Raw genomic sequence first — 20,311 nt, 5'->3', positions numbered from 1 at the left:
AATAACATAATATATAATTATAGTCTTAATTAATGTCTTTGCAACGATGTGCTTGTAAGATAATAATTAGTTACATATCCTCTATATGTTAAATCACTAAAATTAATGGCATGGTTGCTAATTAGAAAACTTATAGGTATAGGTGAACCGTTTGAATGAAGGCTCAAGACAACAGTTGCCACTTAATGTGAAACAAACAACATAATATACATGTATACTAATATTAATGCATTTCTTTGCAACGATATGCGTGTTAGACAATAATAAGCTACATACCCTCTATATGTTAAATCACTTAAATCAATCATATGAAACATTGCTAATTTTGAGTCTTATAGTAGTCGATTGCCTTTGACAGTTGAGGCATCAAAATTGTACCTGCCTTTCATCCGTGCATGATCGTAAGAGGCGACCAATTGGGTTCGCATGACCAGAGTATCTGCATCTCTTAGGTCCAACAGGTGAGGTTGTTTTGATCCCGGGTTTTTCTTTAAGTTTGTAACTCCCGAGGTAAGCACAAATCATCTTTTCAGTTTGGCGCCATATGACCTAAGTTGTGTCGTTGTGCTGTAAGGCCAAACAAAAACAACAACAAAATATGTTAGCACAAAATTCAGCTCAATTTCTGATTCTATAAGTCACTTATAATAGGCAAGACTGTATCGAGAGTTACCATGAAACACAGCAGAACATCTATGCATTCTCATAGAGACTCGTCTGTGAACCTTCAGTCGGAAATAGATAGGCTTATTGATGAGTCATTGACCGAAAATACCAGCAACATTATATAACACAGCAATTTCTTTCTTCTCAAAGTTTTTTATGGCAGGCTGATCATTGTTGTTGCCACTAAATGTGAAACAAATAACAGAATATATAATTATAGCCTTAATTTATGCCTTTGCAACGAAATGCTTGTAAGACAATCATTAGCTGCATATCCGCTATTAATATATGTAAAATCACAAAATCAATGACATGAAACCTTGCTAATTAGAAAACTTATAAGTAAAGGTGAAACGTTTGAATGAAGACTCAAGACGAGCCCGGGGTTCTAAGAATACACGTCATTCTAAAACAGACAACTTTTTTAAAATAAATTTCAGCTTTACAAAGTGTTTGTCTCTCTCAGTACAAGAACATGTTATTTGAAGCTGCTTTTTCGCATGCAAACATTACAGTTCTTAGAAAAAGCTAAATGTCACCAGCTAGGCTAATTCCTAACAAAACAAGAGATTTTCATGCGTACTAGCAAATACTTTTGTGTCCTTTTCTCGATATCAGAATAAAATATATAAGATACCATTGCACTTATCTAACTAGTATTATTTACATAGACCAGACCTTCGGAAGTTTTCCATAAAATAACATGTGATAACAGCATCATATAACATAACAGCAGGTAAATTAACAGTTACTTATAAAGTATGGTGCAAATGAAAACGGTTCCAGTATTTATCGCTCAACGGAAAAAGAATGCGGTGTTTAAATTCAGTGTTGTACGGTGCTCCAATATTCGAGTCAATAGGCCTTTTTTCAACATAAATATTCCCTAAAATTTACAATACAAACACACAATTTTGTATGGAACTTGAATTTATGACTAACCATAATGTATACACAAGCTCGTAGGGTCATAAAACAAATACATTGTTGTTTTAGCACATGTTTTTGTGACAAGTACGAGTCATGTAGAGGTAGACACGATCTTTTGTAAACACTATTTCTTCGAAGTATGTAATTTTTGTGAATTGACTTTGTGTTGTGCTAGATTAACGATAAATTATTTCAAAAATTCGATGGAGTACTTAAACAATTGAAAAAATTTTGCAATGTCCAGCAGTAAGATATTTTGTAAGCTATTACCTGCAATTTGGTTATCCCGCCATTAATATTTTGTCCAGAAATATACGATGTCTCGGTCAGAAGTATGATATTTTGACGTTGCGCCGAAAAGTTGTGGTAAACGCCCTATCCCCGTGAATTAGATGATAAAAAAAATGAAAAAAAATGATATATACCTGCTATTATTTTCTCATAATAAAGAAAAGGCACAATATTGCCTCAAATAATCATTCGCAAAGAGTCTCTTAACCCTTTTTTCTAAAGAAAGTGTAGGGAAATATTTAGTGTTGTGAAATCTTTCGATAATTTAGTAGTGTTCGTTTACAATACGCATGCGCTGTAAAATTGGAGTAAATCAATATGGCGGAAAATAGCCCCGGATAATATTTTCTCAAAATTTGAAGAAATTGCGGTAAGTATCTTGAAACGTTTGTGACTAATAAGTAAATTATTTTTTACTTAAATGAAATGTTAACATAACAAGTCAAAAACAATTAACTAGCTTAGGTAAATTACCAATGTTTTATCAATTGAAAACGAAAGTTGGATTTTGGGGAATTTCCGCGTGAGGCTAATAATCTTAAATATCAACACACATTAATTAGACTTTTATTAAGCTCTTCCTTAAATGAATTTATAATATTGATTAATAATTGCAACAGCTAGTCCTATTGTATGGGGTATGATTATTAAAATGTGTGTGTACCGAAAACGAAAGTAGAAAATGGCAAATTATCTCCCCTTTGTTTATACATTTTATTGAAAAATATAAGCAAATAATAATAAGAAAATAAAGGGGAAATATACCCCTCTTAATAAACACATATCAAATCAAATCAAACTTTATTGAGTTATAGACCACCGGCCCATACACATATAAAGATTTATAATACAAAATATACATCTGTGGATGCTACATATCAGACATGGTAAAGACATAATAGAAATATACTGGTTGGAGAGATAACTCCGACACTAAATCACATACTTTTTGTAATATCTTAATTATCTTCCTGTATATTTTAAATATTGAACCACCTAAATAAAGTTCAGTTCAAAGACTTTACATTACACTACAAAAATTATGTATGAAAATGAGAATTGGTACTTCTTTAAGGTCCTGAATAGGGTATACAAAACATGGTCTTTTTACCCCTCAACAGTAGATAAAGTCGACACTTAAATTTTTAAGTAAAAAATGACAGGAAAATCAGCATCATTAACTTATTTTTACATCTTATATGTTTTATCTATTTTTTGTTGATGTAAAAACAAGTTTTCAAAAATATTTCCCAAGTCAGTGGCCTGTGGTCAATACATTTCTAACTACCTCATTGTAATTTAGTAAAAAGAACGTTTTGAAGCAGTTTTTGCCAACGAAAAGTTTCGGTTAATTGAAAAAATGTTAAAAAGTTTACCAACTTACAAAAAATCATCACATTCTGTCCTGCTCCTATATTACTAGGTGACCATATGCTTTTTTGTTGAAAAACAAAGTTATAAAAATTATATTTAACAAGTGTCGGGGTTATCTATGCGTCGGAGTTATCTCTCCGACCAGTATAGAACAAAATGTCAACAATTATCGTAGAAATAGAATTAGTACTAATTATCTAAACATAGATATATGAATAATCATGTTCTTTAAGCGCTACATTTATCAAAGAAAAGTATAATTACTAATTATAAATGCCATAAATGTGGTGAGTCGTTGGAACAAATCTTCGGGTCTCTCTGTAGGATCATATTGGATAGAATCAAAGTCAATAAAATGGCCACCAGTAATTTGGAAACCATAGTGGAGGCGGATTGTTTGCCAAATATCACCAACGGAGGTAGAGTTTTTAACAATAGTGTTTCTGGACAAAAATTTGCTATCTGTCCTAACATCAACTCAAGAATGTTGACCTTTTGCTCACAGGTTTTCCTGTCAGCTTCGGCTACATCCTCACCGTCATTCACAAAGCCTCTGTGAGGTGCAGTTTTGGTCTTTTTCTGCCATTTAAGCCCAGCCACGAGAAAGGGAGCAAAGTTCTTGTCTAAAGAAAGGCTGTAGATTAAGTTTTGTCTCCAGTTTTCAAATGAGTTTACAGTTTCATGTTTGGTAAGGCGCCATTGTTTTGACGCGCGGGTAGAATTTGCCATTGTCAATGTTTTTGTTTAATACACTTGCGTTCACGGTAATAATTCTATTACGAGATGATGTACACAGGTCTTTATCAAGAGTGGGACGTAAATTCACTGCCACCACGCCAGTAAAATGGATATAGATCAACACACAAGAGTATAATCAAATACGTGATTTAATATGAACAAATGGCGTAGAACAGAGAAAGGGAGAGAAATACATCATTTAGTCCGAAACAGGCAAAGTTCCGAATTTATACACAGTCTGGCGTAAACATAGACAAGAATTGATCACGTTCTCTAAGCGCTATATATAGAAAAGTTGCTAATTTCTTAATTGTATCAATATCTTGAGTTGACATCAGATTATAATATTTTATATATGAAGGATATTTCCAGAAATAATCACTGATGTAGGTATGTCACATATAATAACAACTTGATTCAAATTTTAGGCCAGCAGGGCATTTTTTGTCAAAATTGTAAAGAGGCCTGGACCTGTTTATTTTGTGAATTAGAAAAAAAAAACGAAAAAAACAACAACATATAACCAGGTATGACTGAATACCGGATATGACTCATATCCGCAGATATGACTTTTAATACCGGATATGACTTATATTTTAAATAAAGTTGTATCAAGAAAAACAATCAGAAACTGTATAAAATATAAGTCATATTTGGTATCTTCAAACCTTTCTTTAGAATATGCAACGTATATAAGTTCTGCCAAGGATATGACTTTTAGAACATGCAACGAATATAACTTGTTACTTTTTCATTTCAAGCATAATTTAACAATTTTATGCATGTTTTATTATTTTAACTTTTTAAATTATGTGACAAAAAAAATCCAAAAAAAAAATATAAAAAAATAAAAAAAACAAGTTTGAAAACAACAAGTCATTTTCGGTATCTTCAATTCGCCAAGGATATGACTTTTATACAAAGCGTGCAATATATGTAACTTAAAAAGTCATATTCGATATCTTCTTTCTGCTACGGATATGACTTTTGAATTTAAATTAGTACATGCAACGAATATAACATGTAACATTTTTAATACAGTGTCAAATTTAACCATTTTTGGCATGTAATTTCATTTTATTATTATAAAATATCATATGAAGAAAAAACTTTATGAACTATAAGTCATATTTGATATCTTCTGTTCTTCACGTTAACCCATGTACTGAATCAACCGTTTCCAAATGTCGCGGATTGCCAGGTAATATGCGGTATGTCTTAATACCGGAGATGACTCATATCCTCGAATATGACTTTATAAATATGACTTATATTTTACAAAGTAATTATTTTTTTATTATATTTTCTTGATACGAAGTTTTATAATAATAAAATGATTTTACATGCAAAATATTGTTAAATTTGGTCAATAAATAAAAAAGTTATAAGTTATATTCGAATAACGTTCTATAAAAGTCATATCCGTAGCGGACAGAAGATACCGAATATGACTTGTATTTTATAAATTGATTATTTTTTTATTAACTTTTCTTGATACGGTGTTTTATAATAATAAAATGATTTAATATTCAATATATCGTTTAATTTGGTTCATAAATAGAAAATCTATTTACATAAATAACCACCAACTAGGGAAGGGATTTTCTGTATGTCACGCAGTTACATGTACTGCATGTGCGCGGAAATAACTAATTATAGAACATATCAAATGGAGGAGTGGAAACTGGATAAAAAATAATGTTTGTTCAAATTATTGAATATTTTAAAATCATTTATATGGTCACTAGTTTACAATTGATTTCAATTTTTTTTAAATATCGGGTATTGAATGCCAACCACAGGTGCTTGAAGCAAACTTTTTTATGTTCTATATGGGCTATATACTAAGTATATACTATAAACTTAATATACATATATATATATATAATCAGGGCTCACACTGGCTCAAATAAAATAATAGCCAATAATTTTAACTTAAAAAAATAATAGCCAAAAGTTCAGCGGACTATTCACGAATTAGCGATTAACAACATAAGCAGTTGATTAAATAAACATTACATTTATATCTTTCAGTTTTATAAGGATTCTCAAATAAACTGATACATTTGTGTATATTGATAACTACCTGTTTTTAAATAGAACCACAACTTTAATTGTTATTATAGAACAGAATAAAAACGTTACAATTAGTATAATTACTGTATAACAATAATATTAAAGATTCATTATAACTTTACATAATGCTGTTATCAGACAACTTTTTTTGTTTGTTCTAATCAAATTTTGTCAGCTATTACCACTGTCAATTTCCACATTTCACTCAGAACTGGAGTAGATCTAGGTCATATTATTAGCCTATAGAAATAATACAAGTTTGCAAACTCATTCACAGAATGCAGCCTTTTTTCTGAATAATTTACTGAAAAATATCATCATCACCAATGTAATACAAATTTTCTGCCATAGTAGTAAAGATTTTTAAAGAGAACATAGCTTATTTCACCTTTAAATAAATATCAAAATTATCGGTGTCGCGAAAATATGTGACAATCGGATTTTTCCTGTTTTCTGAAGAAATATTCACAATTTTGGTTGTTGTGCAAATAGTTGTTTGGAATTCAATACTTTTTAAATATTTTACCATTGTTTTCCACTGGCGATTTAGTCAAGTAGCTTAAAACAAAAAAAAATTAAAATTTGCAATTACTGGAATTCACGGTAAATTTTGGGTAAGTCAATATCCAGTTTATCAATTTTAAAACGATTTTTGTGGCTAATTTACGGATATTTGATGGCTATTATAAATGCTGGACAATATCTTCAAAGTACTTATACAATTATACATCTCGCATGTATTTTATCACCTCGGGCAATATAGTTAGCAGCACGTGACCGGTAAAAAGTTGACACTCAATTAAATGCACCCCGCTGGTGTTAATTGGGTCTACTGCATTCATTATCGATTTTTACACCTTATATAAACACTGTTGGAAGTAAAAATAATCGCCAGATTTTGTAGCCAAAATGCAAAAATAATCGCCAATCTTATAAAATAATCGCAAATGGCGACTATGGCGACCGACAGCGTGAGCCCTGTATAATATATGCTGATTATGTAAAATATTTGATAAAGTGACAAGCGCCTGTGATGCTAAATGTTTTCAAACATTTTTTTCCAAAATGAAAATGAAAATCACACCAAATTACCTCCCCGTATCTCTATCAAATACTGCCGAATTTCTTTGTAATCTCGCACGTCTGCTCAGGGGGTGTTAAGACTCCTCAATTCTGATATTAAACAGGGAAAATGCCAAGAAAATTTATGTTTGTGTTTCTTTGTATAATTATGAATATAAAATGTTAAACTTTAATAATTATTCAGGTTCTAAACACTATAATTTGCTTATTAAACCTCGGTATGTTTTGAACGGCAAGGGCGGGATTTAACCTAATCCTTAACTTCGTAATTGCAACAACAACAATAAAATTAGAATGGAAAAGGCTTTTAACTTTAAAGTTACTAGCCATTAGTTGTCATTTATAGTTATATGATAAAAAAATAACTAAATTGTTCAGTCTTCATAGTTTATTTATCTATAATCCTGATTGATGACACCACTAGTTTTTTGTCTTTTTAGGAACACATATCATATTTACCCAGTATTTTTGACTTTGAATTGCATTCAAAGACCAAAATTACTTATTTATATAAAATCTAACATAATCTTTTGTTTTGTTTGTTTAGATATTGATAGAGTATCAGGATGGCACATCAACTTCATTTAGAAAAGGAAAAATACAGACAGTGGGTAAAAGCTGGTTTAGGACTTGGATATTTAAAGGAGGGACTGGTACCATTCTGTAATGACATAGCTGTCCAACAACATAAGGATATCTTACAAAACATTCGGTCTACAAAATCACTACCATCAACTGTGACGTGTGGCATCTGTCGTGTTGAAACTCTCAAACCAGACCATAAACCAGTAGGGAATGCTAAAAACAGAGTTTGTCCTCTTGGGCAAGTAAAATGCAGCTGTTGCTGTAAGGGCAAAATTGCTTGTCCGAACAACATATGTGGCGCCATCTATGACTTTATTGTGCAGCATCATGCCTCCACGCCACCTGCACCTAACTGGAAAAACACCGATGCTAAACAGTGGGTGACAGACCCTTGGAGCATTTGTAAGTGTTTTATAAATGCTCCAGGGTACGAGCAGAAACAATCTGCTGGTGAAACTGATTGTACTGGGTTATTACATCTAATGATAAATAACCAGTATTTTCATAGCCACATTGGATGCAATGTCACAGGAACAAACAATCTTTTTACAAAGGTAAATTATTAATAAAGTGTCTTGTTTATCTTTTATTAGCTGTATTGTAATGTAAATGCTGTATATTCAGCATCCAAAGTAAAATTGAAAATGAAAATTTAACGATTCACAACAAAAGTATACAAATTTACCAGTCTTCTTCAATGGTTTCAAAGGTACCACCTTTTGTACTTGGTGTGGAGGTTCTGAAAATTTCCGATATGTTTTAATTTCTGATCAGTTTCAATAAGATTTATTTAGCTTTGTTAAAATAATTTGAACATCTTGAATGCTGGCATATTTTCCGAAATGATAAATTTCACAATTATTTGTTATACTCACCGAAAAATTTCGGGGGAGCATAATTATAGTCGCCGGGTTGTCCGTCCGTCCGTCAGTCTGCACTTACAGGACAGTTATTATATAGCTAGAGTGACAATAGGTAACTCTTCTTCCTCTTTGATGTCATTCATTCCGTAATGCTTTTATGTGGCTCTTTTGTGTGGCTAAAAAGAACAATAGAGAGAACAATAGAGAAGCCACATAATTACTTTGAGAATGTCCATCAGTCTGCATGTCAGTCCGTCCGGACGTACGTACGTCTCAAATTCGTGTCCGCCCCATAACTTTGTTATTTGAAGTCGGATTTTACAACGATTTCACAGAAATGATCACCATATTGAGGCTACGTGTCACACACAACATTTGGTCGCTACCCTGAAGGTCAAGGTCACAGCATGACCTTGCAGCAAAATCATGTCCGGCCTACAACTTCGTTTTTTGAAGTCTGATTTTACAACTATTTCACAGAAATGATCACCATACTGAGATGACATGTCCTGCGCAACATTTGGGCGCTATCTTGAAGGTTAAGGTCACAGCATTACCTTGCAGCAAAATCATGTCCTGCCCATAACTTCGTTATTTGGAGTCGGATTTTAAAATTATTTCACAAAAATGATCACAATATTGAGACGATGTGTCTCGCACAACGTTTGGATCACTACCTTGAAGGTAAAGGTCACAGCATGACCTTGCATGAAAATTGTGTCCGGCCCATACCTTCATTATTTGAAGTCCGATTTTACAACTATTTCACAGAAATGATCACCATATTGAGATAATGTGCCGTGCGCAACATTTTGGTAACTACCTTGAAGTTCAAGGTCACAGCATGACCTTGCAGCAAAGTCGTGTCCAGCCCATAACTTTGTGAAGTTGAATTTAATGACTATTTCACAGAGATGATCACCATATTGAATCAACGTTTCACATGTAACATTTGGGTCGCTTATTTGAAGGTCAAGGTCACAGCATGTCCTTGCAGCAAAATCGTGTCTGGCGCATAACTTTGTTCTTTGAAGTCAGATTTTAAACTATTTCACAGAAATTATCACCATATTGAGATGATGTGTGGTGAGCATCATTTGGGTGGCTCACCTTGAAGGTGAATGTCACAGCATGACCTTGCAGGAAAATCGTGTTCAGCCAATAACTTCATTATTTGAAGTCTGTCTTTACAACTGAACTATTTAACAGAAATGATCACCATATTTAGATGACGTGTCTGCGCAAATTTGGGGACTTGAAAGGGGAAGGTCACGCATGATTGTAGCAAAATCGTTCCCCCCATAACTTTGTTTTTGAAGGATTTTAAACTTTTTTCCCGAATGATCGCCATTTTGAGACTTGTTCAGGCGCAAATTTTTGGGTTTTTTTTACCTTTGAAAATTTGTATGTGACTAACTTGAATACAAGAGTATACTTCCTGTGTCCAAACCTTTTTGGAAGATCCCCGGTTCAACCGGTCTTTTCGAATAGAAAAAGAAGACACAAATTTTCACAAATTTGCCTGTTGACTTTTTTTAAAAAAAAAATTTAAAAAAACCTGTATAATTCATGATAGCATCTTATATGTAGGTAAGTACCCCAACAATTTTCTACAAAACAATTTTGATAGCTTAACAAATATAATATTTGTTTATCTCGATATTTTTATTTCGATATTTTCAGTATCTCGATGTAAAATTTCAGCCCCAACAGTTATTTTCACACTATTATCCTTTGTTTATCTCGACTTCGTCTGTTCCTTTCAGATGTGTGAAAAACGCAATCTAGACGATAATTGCCCAATTAATAGCGAGTAACAGTTTAGCTGTTTTTATAAAAGTTAATCTATTTAGCGTGTTGATTGAGTTATGTCCAAAATGAGTGAATTTTACATTCTTTTTAAATATTCGAAAACTGTATCAATTCATTATGACTTTACATGGAAATGAAAAAGTGAAAGTATAGAAACGCTATCGTTGCAATATTGTTTCACAACATCACCATCAAATCAATCAGCGTTGGAACAATCTCGAGAAAGACCCGATAAATAACCCGGGAAGATATCCGGGTCAACCATATCCGATATCCTATTCACTATATTGGTGTATTATTGAGTAAACCTCACTATGTGTTTTTAACACAGACACCCGTATTTCCGCTGGTAAACATCCGCTTATGTTACTTTGTTAAATATTGACTAGGCCTATGAAAACAAGACATTGGGATACTATAGTTGATTTGACATAAGGTATGCACATGTCTTATCAGGGCTCTAGCTAGACCAAAATTTTAGGGAGAAGTGACTTCTCCCTCAGCTCCTATCAGGGAGAAGTTTGACGACATAAGGAGAAGGGAAAAAGTGCTTAGGTAATTGATTTGATCTATAAAAAGGAGTTTTACTTATTTATTGATAGTGATATTTGAAGTATAAGTTCTAGAACCCTCTATCATCAGACCATTATAATGTTTTCTTCCTGATTAACTCCACACACCCCCCTCCCTTAAGAAAATATTCATTGTACAACACATACTGGCAAAATTTTCAATGAAAATTTTTGTAAACGATACCTTAAGGAATTTTCATTAATAAACTACATTTTAAGTGCTATTGGACACATTTAAACAAAACAAATTTTTCTTTTGGTAACTATTATTTTCATCGTAAAAATCGGCATCGCGAAAATATGTGACAAATGAAAATTTGTCTGTTTCCTGCAGAAACACTTACAATTCTAGTTGTTGTTGATTTTGATTATATTTAATTAAATATTCAATGATTATTTTTAGATTGTTATTCCACCGCTATTGCAACAGGCATTGTAAAACAAAATTTTCAAATTTGTAGTTTACCGCATAATTTACCGACGTTTATGTAACTTTTTGAAGAAAAAAGTTTATCTACTAGTGTTTTTGACTTGTCCAAAATTGGTCTAATGTGGGTCAATGTTTTTTAAGTTCTTTAACAAATTTCATTTTAACTATCAAACAGGTGTCAAACCATTTACTTGTGCTTCTGTGTGTATTAATTTATATGCAAGTAAATTTACACGATCTGTGTGAGGTTGCGTGTAATTACTGTCAAATATGGTAAGAGCAATTCCAGGTGTAATTTTTTTTTAAATAGTGGGCAGGTGTCGTAAAATTATGCCTAAAAAATATGATGTTTACATCCGGGCCCTTTACATCGGCGAATTTCCGATGCATCTGCATATGTCACTTAAATGTGTTAATTGATGTCAATTATCGGCAGTAACTGCATGTGCGTCACCAATTCAGTTTGATTTATGCCTGGAGGCGAGGATAAAACTTAATTAACATGGACTGTATGATATAAATGTACATGTGGTCAGTAAAAAAATGCGGCGAAATCGTTTTCGCTTTGATGTTCAAACTTGGCGAAGTTCTGAAATTTGGCGTTTCCCAATCGCCAGTTGCTGGCCTGGTTTTATGTAAAATCAGTTTCCATTTTTTCTAACCCCTAATTTTTTCCGACATTTTTTATTCCGTTTTTTGGATTTTAGCGTTTTAAAAGTTGAAACTTGTTTTAAACCCTCAAGGATTAAAATGTGCGCCGTCAGGTTTTTTAATAAAGGAAGGGTTAAATTTTTTTTAAAATTTTTAAATTTCTTTTAACATTATTATCTAATTTGGGGAAATTAATAACCGGTTTTTCTTTCCCAAGATTTTTTTCAGCCTTAAAATGTTTGGAAAAAACAATTAAATTTTTAATTATCTATTAATGGAAAGAAAGGTTAAATAAAAGAATTTGGGAATATCTTATTTCTATCTTTACTAATGGTTTAAATTTCACACTTATTTTTATAAAAATAAATATATTGCAATTTATAATGTGTCATCCATATTTCCAGTTATTTTCCTTTTTTCACTTTGAAAATAGGGCCTTGTCTGGTTAACCTATTTCGGCAAGTTGGATTTATCTTAAATTTCTCCTAATTGCTTAATTTCTTTAATGATATCTTTCATATTTAGTATGTGGATACCTTTGATGGTCCTCTAATTTTTTTTTGTGGAGTGTGCGGTCTCTAGGGTCATGGTCACTGGTTTAAAAAATAAATATAAACATTTTTGCTCATACAGCCTTTATATTTCATGTGATGTCTTAGTTTAATACAAACATGCCAAGGGTTCTCCTTCTTTGGGTGTAGTAAGGGGTCTTTTGGGTCAAGGTCAATGTTACCAATGTCAAGGTCACCAATGTTAATAATAGATTTTTACATTTTTACAGGTGTATTGACCTTATTCTATAGACAGATGTTATTTATAATTGATAGAAACATAAACTTTGATTAGTGGTCAGTTGGGTCAAGGTCACCAGTGTTAAAAATAGATTTTTACACATTTGCTCATACAGGTTTTATTAAGTGACAGATATATTTTATATTTGGTAGGGAGATAACTTGCATGGTATTCATCCTTTTGATTGGGGTAGGGATAAGTGGGTCAAGGTCACTTGTGCTAAAAATAGATTTTTACACTTTTGCCCACACAGCTTTTATTTATTGACAGATGAATTTCATATTTGGTAGGAAGATAACTTACATAGTATTTTTCCTTTTGATGGAGTAAGGGGTCAGTTGGGTCAAGGTCACCAGTGCTAAAAATAGATTTTTACACTTTTGCCCATACAGCCTTTATTTATTGACAGATGTATTTCATATTTAGTTGGAAGATAACTTACATGGTATTCTTCTTTTGGATAGAATTAGGGGTCAGTTTGGTTAAGGTCACCAGTGCTAAAAATAGATTTTTACACTTTTGCCCACACAGCTTTTATTTATTGACAGATGTATTTCATATTTGGTAGGAAGATAACTTACATGGTATTCTTCTTTTGGATATAGTAAGGGGTCAGTTTAGTCAAGGTCACCAGTGCTCAAAATAGATTTTTACACTTTTGCCCATACAGCCTTTATTTAATGACAGATGTATTTCATATTTGGTAGGAAGATAACGTGCATGAAGTTGAATATTTTTTATTTTCACAAGTCAGAGCAATGACTTGGCAATTTATATTTTTCACAATTACAAAATGCCATGACTTTGTCAAGCTATATAACTTGTGTCTACAATTTTTTGGCAATTTTTCTGTCCATTACTGAGTGAATGGGTAAACATTTTTTGAAATATTGCAACTGACAAGAATCTGAGCCGGGGGTATTTGTGTTTAACAAACACGTTCTTGTTTATTCAATAGGTTCGTCACTATAGAAATGCTATCTTTCACTCAAGCAGCATGGAATTAGAAGAAAGTGAAGCAGATACTTACTTAGATGATATGATAGCAGTTTTACAAGATGGTAAGGAGTTATTAAATCGATCAGATGCCCAGATAGCGGTGAAGAAACTTCAAGATGTAAGTGTAAATAATGAATTATATCAGTTTGAAATCTTTATTGAGTCAACTTATAATGATTTAAGAAAACAGCCCACTAAATTCAGGACAAAATTTTGGGAACAGAATTTGAAGCAATATAATTTTGAAGTTATAGTCAAATTCAAAATGATACTTCCCATAAGTTGATTGATAAAGACACATAAAATACATATATACAGTGTCTATTCTAGGAATTGAAAAATAGGGGTGATTTTCCCCCCTCTATTTCAAAAAAGGGGGCGATTTTCAAAATCAAAGGGTGCCAATATAAACTGCCAATGTTAAATCGTCTGCATAAAGTTTACACTGAGGCAATCAACCGATGAAATAATTAAAATGATAATATTTATTTAAGGCAGCAGAAGTTGTCCCCCCTTAATTTTTAAACGAAAACAAATTATTACATAACTGCCGCGATTGATTATAAAGGGATTGGCAATACAAATAATCGAACTATCTTTCACGTCTAGATCGTAGCCAAGCTAGGAATTGCCTCATTTTTCTTGATTATTTACTACACTAAAATGGCGCCCAACTGTCAGACCTAGCACACTAGTTCCGGTCGATACGGAACATTCCGTTAATTTCCGTCAACCCACGTAACCAGTACCATACGGTACTAAATTATTATAATTAGCTTACAGTTACCTCCTTCGGTTTTCGGTGTAAATGTAAACAAAACAACCAAATATAATGCGGGATGGAAGTTTTACGGTTTTATTAACTTTTTTATAGATGCGCGATTTTCACGCACATGATTTTGAATTTTGCGCGATCTGTTAAATACTAGCGTGAATCGCGCAATCGCGCGTCCTAGAATAGACACTGATATATACCTATCAAAAGTTAAACTATAATGAAAAAGATTTTAGTTTGCAATGTTCAGGGTCCCGAAATTCTTTATAATTCTTACCTCTGAAATTGAGGAATTCTAAGTTCTGATATTGTGGTAAAGTTTGGATTATATCCAAAAAAAATTATCTTTAATTATCTGAAAATTGAAAAAGCGTATGAAGGATATTTTACTTGAGATAATAAAACCTGCAATATGTTTGTATGATAGTATCTCTAATTATCTGTGACCCGCATATATCTTGACCCCTATTAGAACCTCACCATGTCATGCATGTCCAACCCTTAAGTGTGAAATTCAGAAAGTGAGAAATATTAAGAATTCTGAAAACTTCTAAAACTCTTCATTTTTGGCTAACCCCATAGGCTACAATGAAACAGATAAGAAAAAGGTGAGAAAATAGTAATGTCTTAGAATCAGATAAGTACATAGGTTAGTGTATACCGTCACCTTAGTGCAAAAACTCAATAACTGCATATAGATAAAGAAGCAGATATTGAGTTCTTGCACTAAGGTGACGATACTGCCTTAAAAGGGGATTTAAGAACAAAGTATGAGAGTTTAAATAATAGAACAATTGGGATAATTTGAAATAAAGTTTGACCTTATATATTATATGTTGTATAGAAGAGTCAATATTATAAATTACATAGCTGCATTTTTTATAATAGAAAATATAACAAAACTGTTTTTCTTTTTATCAGCTGAAGAACAAAGATTTTATTATTACGACTGAAAGTTTTGAAGAGATTCTTAGGCAAATCAAAGAAGAAATGGCAAAAGTTTTGAAATCAACAGAAAGTGCTGCAACTAAAGAAGAATATGATGATCTGAAGAAGAAGCTAATAGATCTTGAAGCTAAAATGTCTGATGAAAAGAAGGGGAAACTGGAAAATGAAAAAGAACTTGCAGAACTAAAGAAAACTAGTTCAGCCCTGAAGAAGAAGCTATTAGAACTTGAAGCCAAGATGTCCAGAGAAAATGACGAAAAACTTGAGAATGCAGAATTGAAAAAGAAACTTGGCGTCTTGGAGACTCTTGTTTCTGAACAGAAAAAGGTAAAACAAATTTCCTTCTGCTTATTTTCTAAATGATGTATGTCACACCTGTATCTGCATTTTTGTATTAAAGAAGATAAAGATACTATGTTAAGTGTAAAGAAAAAATTCAAGTTCTTGTGACAAAAGTATTAAATTTTAGTATCTAGTCAATTAACTGGAAAGGCAACCAGGTTCATTCCATGTACAATAGGTATGAAGTGTGTAAAGCTATATATCTGCTACAAATAGTCTGAATTTTTATTTAAAAAAGGGCATAAATGAAGGTAAAGGTCATAATTAAAGGTTGAATATTAGCTGTAATGGCTCATGGTGAAGGTCATAATTAAAGGTTAAATGTTTGCTCTAATGGCACATGTTGAAAGTCATAATTATAGGTTAAATGTTTGCTCTAATGGCACATGTTGAAGATCATTATAAGGGATTTACCAACCCTTTTTATATTAGGAGTCCATTGGACGCAGGATCTATAAAACAGGGGTCCACCACAAAATTTTGAGGGTCCACTCCCAGACAATTTTCTACCCCCACCCAAAAACTTCTTAAGTCAGCCTGTTTTGCCATTGTTTAAACCGAAAGTTCTGTCATAGATAACGGTAACAACCGAGCGCTCCCACTGATAATAATATCGGGGACACGTGGGTGCTCACTAATGATTGGTTGGTATTTTAAATGCCGACATTAACTAGCCAATTAACTGACACGTTACTTTAAATACCAGTTTGTGTTTCCCATGACCTTCACCTTTAGATATCGTAAAAATACGGAAAAGAGAGTTCCTCTAAACAATTTTTATGTATTTATTTTAAAATATATAAATGACAGTTACTTTAGACAATTTTTCAGTGTCCATGTGTACGCAGAATTTATTTTTTGTGGGTACAGGATGGCATTTTATGCGTATATGATGCAGGATCCTGTGTCCGGTATATTCCTGCATAATAAAAGGTTAAATGTTAGCTCTCATGGTGAAGATCATGCTTAAAGGTTTAATGTTAGCGCTAATGGCTCTTGGTGAAGGGCATACATGTACGAAATTATATGTAAATTCAAACAAATTTGAATTATGTAAAGTATAATACTGTTTTCTCCGAAATCAATTTTGTGTGTACATTTGTTTTCAGCTGAAAGTTTATGCAAACTTTTAAAATGCTTTGATGTTAAACAATATCTCGGGGGTAAATGTATAAACCGCCTGCGACAGTAAAGCCGTGATAATCGCACGCATGGTTTAATATTTAACCAAACATACATATGTACTTAAAGGTTCGATGTTAGCTCTTATGGCTCATTGTGAAAAGCAAACTGAAAGGTTAAATGTTAGCTCTAATAACTCATGGTGAAGGTAATGCTTAAAGGTTAAATTTTAGCTGTAATGACTCATGCTAAAGGTCATACTTAAAGGTTTAATGTAAGCTCTAATGGTTCATGGTGAAGTCATACTGAAATGTTAAATGTTAGCTTTAATTGCTCATGGTGAAGGTCATACTAAAAGGTTAAATGTTAGCTCTTATGGCTCATGCTGAAGGTCATAATAAAAGGTTAAATGTTAGCTCTTATGGCTCATGGTGAAGATCATACTTAAAGGTTTAATGTTAGCTCAAATGGCTCATGTTGAAGGTCATACTTAAATGTATAATGTTAGCTCTAATGGCTTATGGTGAAGGTCATGCTAAAAGGTTTAATGTTAGCTCTAATGGCTTATGGTGAAGGTCATGCTAAAAGGTTTAATGTTAGCTCTAATGGCTTATGTTGAAGGTCATACTAAAAGGTTTAATGTTAGCTCTAATGGCTTATGGTGAAGGTCATGCTAAAAGGTTTAATGTTAGCTCTAATGGCTTATGTTGAAGGTCATACTTGAAGGTTTAATGTTAGCTCTAATGGCTTATGTTGAAGGTCATACTTGAAGGTTAAATGTTAGCTCTAATGGCTCATGTTGAAGGTCATACTTGAAGGTTTAATGTTAGCTCTAATGGCTCTAATGTTAGTTCTAATGGCTTATGTTGAAGGTCATACTTAAAGGTTTAATGTGAGCTCTAATGGCTCATGGTGAAGATCATACTTAAATGTATAATGTTAGCTCTAATGGCTTATGTTGAAGGTCATAATTAAAGGTTTAATGTTAGCTCTAATGGCTCTAATGTTAGTTCTAATGGCTTATGTTGAAGGTCATACTTAAAGGTTTAATGTAAGCTCTAATGGCTTATGTTGAAGGTCATACTTAAATGTATAATGTTAGCTCTAATGGCTCATGGTGAAGATCATACTTAATGGTTAAATGTTAGCTGTAATGTTGATAATTTGGCTTCAAATTTTTACCACTCAGAAATGCAAGTGTTTAAACAAAATTATTATTTCAGGATTTAAATTCTGAGCTGATGACCTACTTAGCATAAGTGATTAAATGGGGCAATTATGGTGGTTATTATGTTAACGTACATAGCTTCACGTAAACTATCAAGTACATACTCCTATGAATTTTAATTCGACTTCTTAATAATAAATTGTTGATTTTTTTTGTACCATAATTATTGGAGTAAATAAGATACGTTGTTTTTGCAGGAGATAGCAAAAATAAAGTCGGAAACTTCTTCAGGTCAAAGTCAAAATTATGAGCAAACCAAGTTAGGTGAGTAAATATTTGTGTTGAACTTGATAGTGTACACACCTTGACATGTTTATTTCTACAGAACTAATTGATGGATGATTACCAAACTTTGTCAGTAGCATTGTTGGGTAGTCTTTTATCAAGTTTGCTCATATTAATTTGATTGGCCCCTTTTAGGGACCTGTATAGCTAAAAAATAGAAAAAACCTTTAGATATCTTCTTCTACAGAACTAACTGATGGATAATCACCAAACTTTGTCTGTAGCATTCTTGGTACTTTTTATCAAGTTTGCTCATATGAATTTGATTGGCCCTGTTTTGGGGGCTGCTAAAATTAAAAATAGAAATATGTTTAAATGTCTATGGCTTCAGAACTAGTTGATGGATGATCACCAAACTTTGTTTGTAGCATTGTTGGGTAGTCATTTATCAAGTTTGTTCATATTATTTTGATTGGACCCTTATAGGGGCTGCTAAAATTAAAAATAGAAATATGTTTAAACGTCTATTGCTACAGAACTAATTGATGGATTATCACCAAACTTTGTCTGTAGCATTATTCAATTGGGTAGTCTTTTATCAAGTTTGCTCATATTAATTTGATTGCTCCCTTTAAGGGGCCGATAATATTAAAAATAGAAATAATTTTAAACATCTTTTTCTACAGAACTAATTGATGGATGATCACCAAACTTTGTTTGTAGCATTTTTGGGTAATCATCTATCAAGTTTGCTCACATTAATTTGATTGGCCCTTTTCAGGGCCACTCGAGCTAAAAATAGAAAAACCTTTAAACATCTACTTTAACCCTTTCCCCCATGAGCATATTGTGAAAAATGGCCATTTTCACTGAAAAGCCTCCTCTTACAAGTTCAAACTGCTATGAAACTATGAAAAATGCTTCAATACTAATCAAACTTGGCACAAATGTTGACTGGACCATTGCCTTTGTAACGACATGCTCAGTCTTAAATTTCCTGTTACCATGGCAACGAGGGGACATCTCAAAATGGCCAAAAATCACTATTTTGCCTCGATTTTTTCCATCAAAATTTATTTCAAAGTGCTGCAACTTCTCAAGGAATTGAGATAGAGTCAAAGGCTTTTCAGTGTTGGTTACACGTTACCTTATGATCAACCTGGGGTCATTTTAAGCCTCTCACAGGTCCAAAATTTTCTTGGCGATGAGGGGGACTCCGCCCCCCTTCAAACCCCCCAAACAGAAGGGGGCACATCCCCCTTCTGGCAACCCCCTGATGTATTATTTGGATGGGGGACGGCGCCGAAAAAATGGTCAAAAAACGAAAAACAGTGTTTGGGGTCTCAATAGGACATTTTTTCACTGTTTGCGGCCTCAAAAGGGGGGGGGGGAAGCCGTCGAAACACGCTTATATAAGGGAAAAGGTTAAAACCAATTGATGGATGATCACCAAACTTTGTCTGTAGCATTCTTAGGTAGTCTTTTATCAAAGTTGCTCATATTAATTTGATTAGCCCCGTTTAAGCTAAAGCTTAAATGCCCAAGGTCATGGCATTTCTTCAAATTATTGTTTAAACTTATTCTATGCTTAAATTTAATATTAGGAAATATTAACATTCCAACACTGAAAAGCAGTTGTTTCTGGTGAGCGACTCAGGGCCATCATGGCCCTCTTGTTTCTTTTTTAGCTCACCTGTCACAAAGTGACAGGGTGAGCTTTTGTGATCGTTTTGCGTCCGGCGTCCGTCCGTCGTCCGTCCGTAAACTTTTGCTTTAAATGACATCTCCTCATAAACCACTGAGCCAATT

At 32.9% G+C, this 20,311-nt stretch overlaps 1 protein-coding gene across 1 annotated transcript; it reads left to right on the top strand.

The window, feature by feature from the left end:
• Positions 1-2,150: 2,150 nt before the first annotated feature.
• Positions 2,151-18,585, top strand: LOC132725754 (uncharacterized protein CXorf38-like). Its single transcript, XM_060710940.1, has 5 exons — positions 2,151-2,257; positions 7,706-8,297; positions 13,822-13,980; positions 15,559-15,912; positions 18,475-18,585. Exons 2-5 carry the CDS (start codon positions 7,725-7,727, stop codon positions 18,547-18,549), a joined length of 1,161 nt encoding a protein of 386 aa, XP_060566923.1. The 5' UTR covers positions 2,151-2,257; positions 7,706-7,724; the 3' UTR covers positions 18,550-18,585.
• Positions 18,586-20,311: the final 1,726 nt, after the last annotated feature.

The sequence above is a fragment of the Ruditapes philippinarum genome, unplaced genomic scaffold (genome assembly GCF_026571515.1).
Source record: "Ruditapes philippinarum isolate M1 unplaced genomic scaffold, ASM2657151v2 ctg6388_1_1_1_1, whole genome shotgun sequence".
Lineage (NCBI taxonomy): Eukaryota > Metazoa > Mollusca > Bivalvia > Venerida > Veneridae > Ruditapes > Ruditapes philippinarum.
This window is presented reverse-complemented; position numbering and strand designations above follow the sequence as displayed.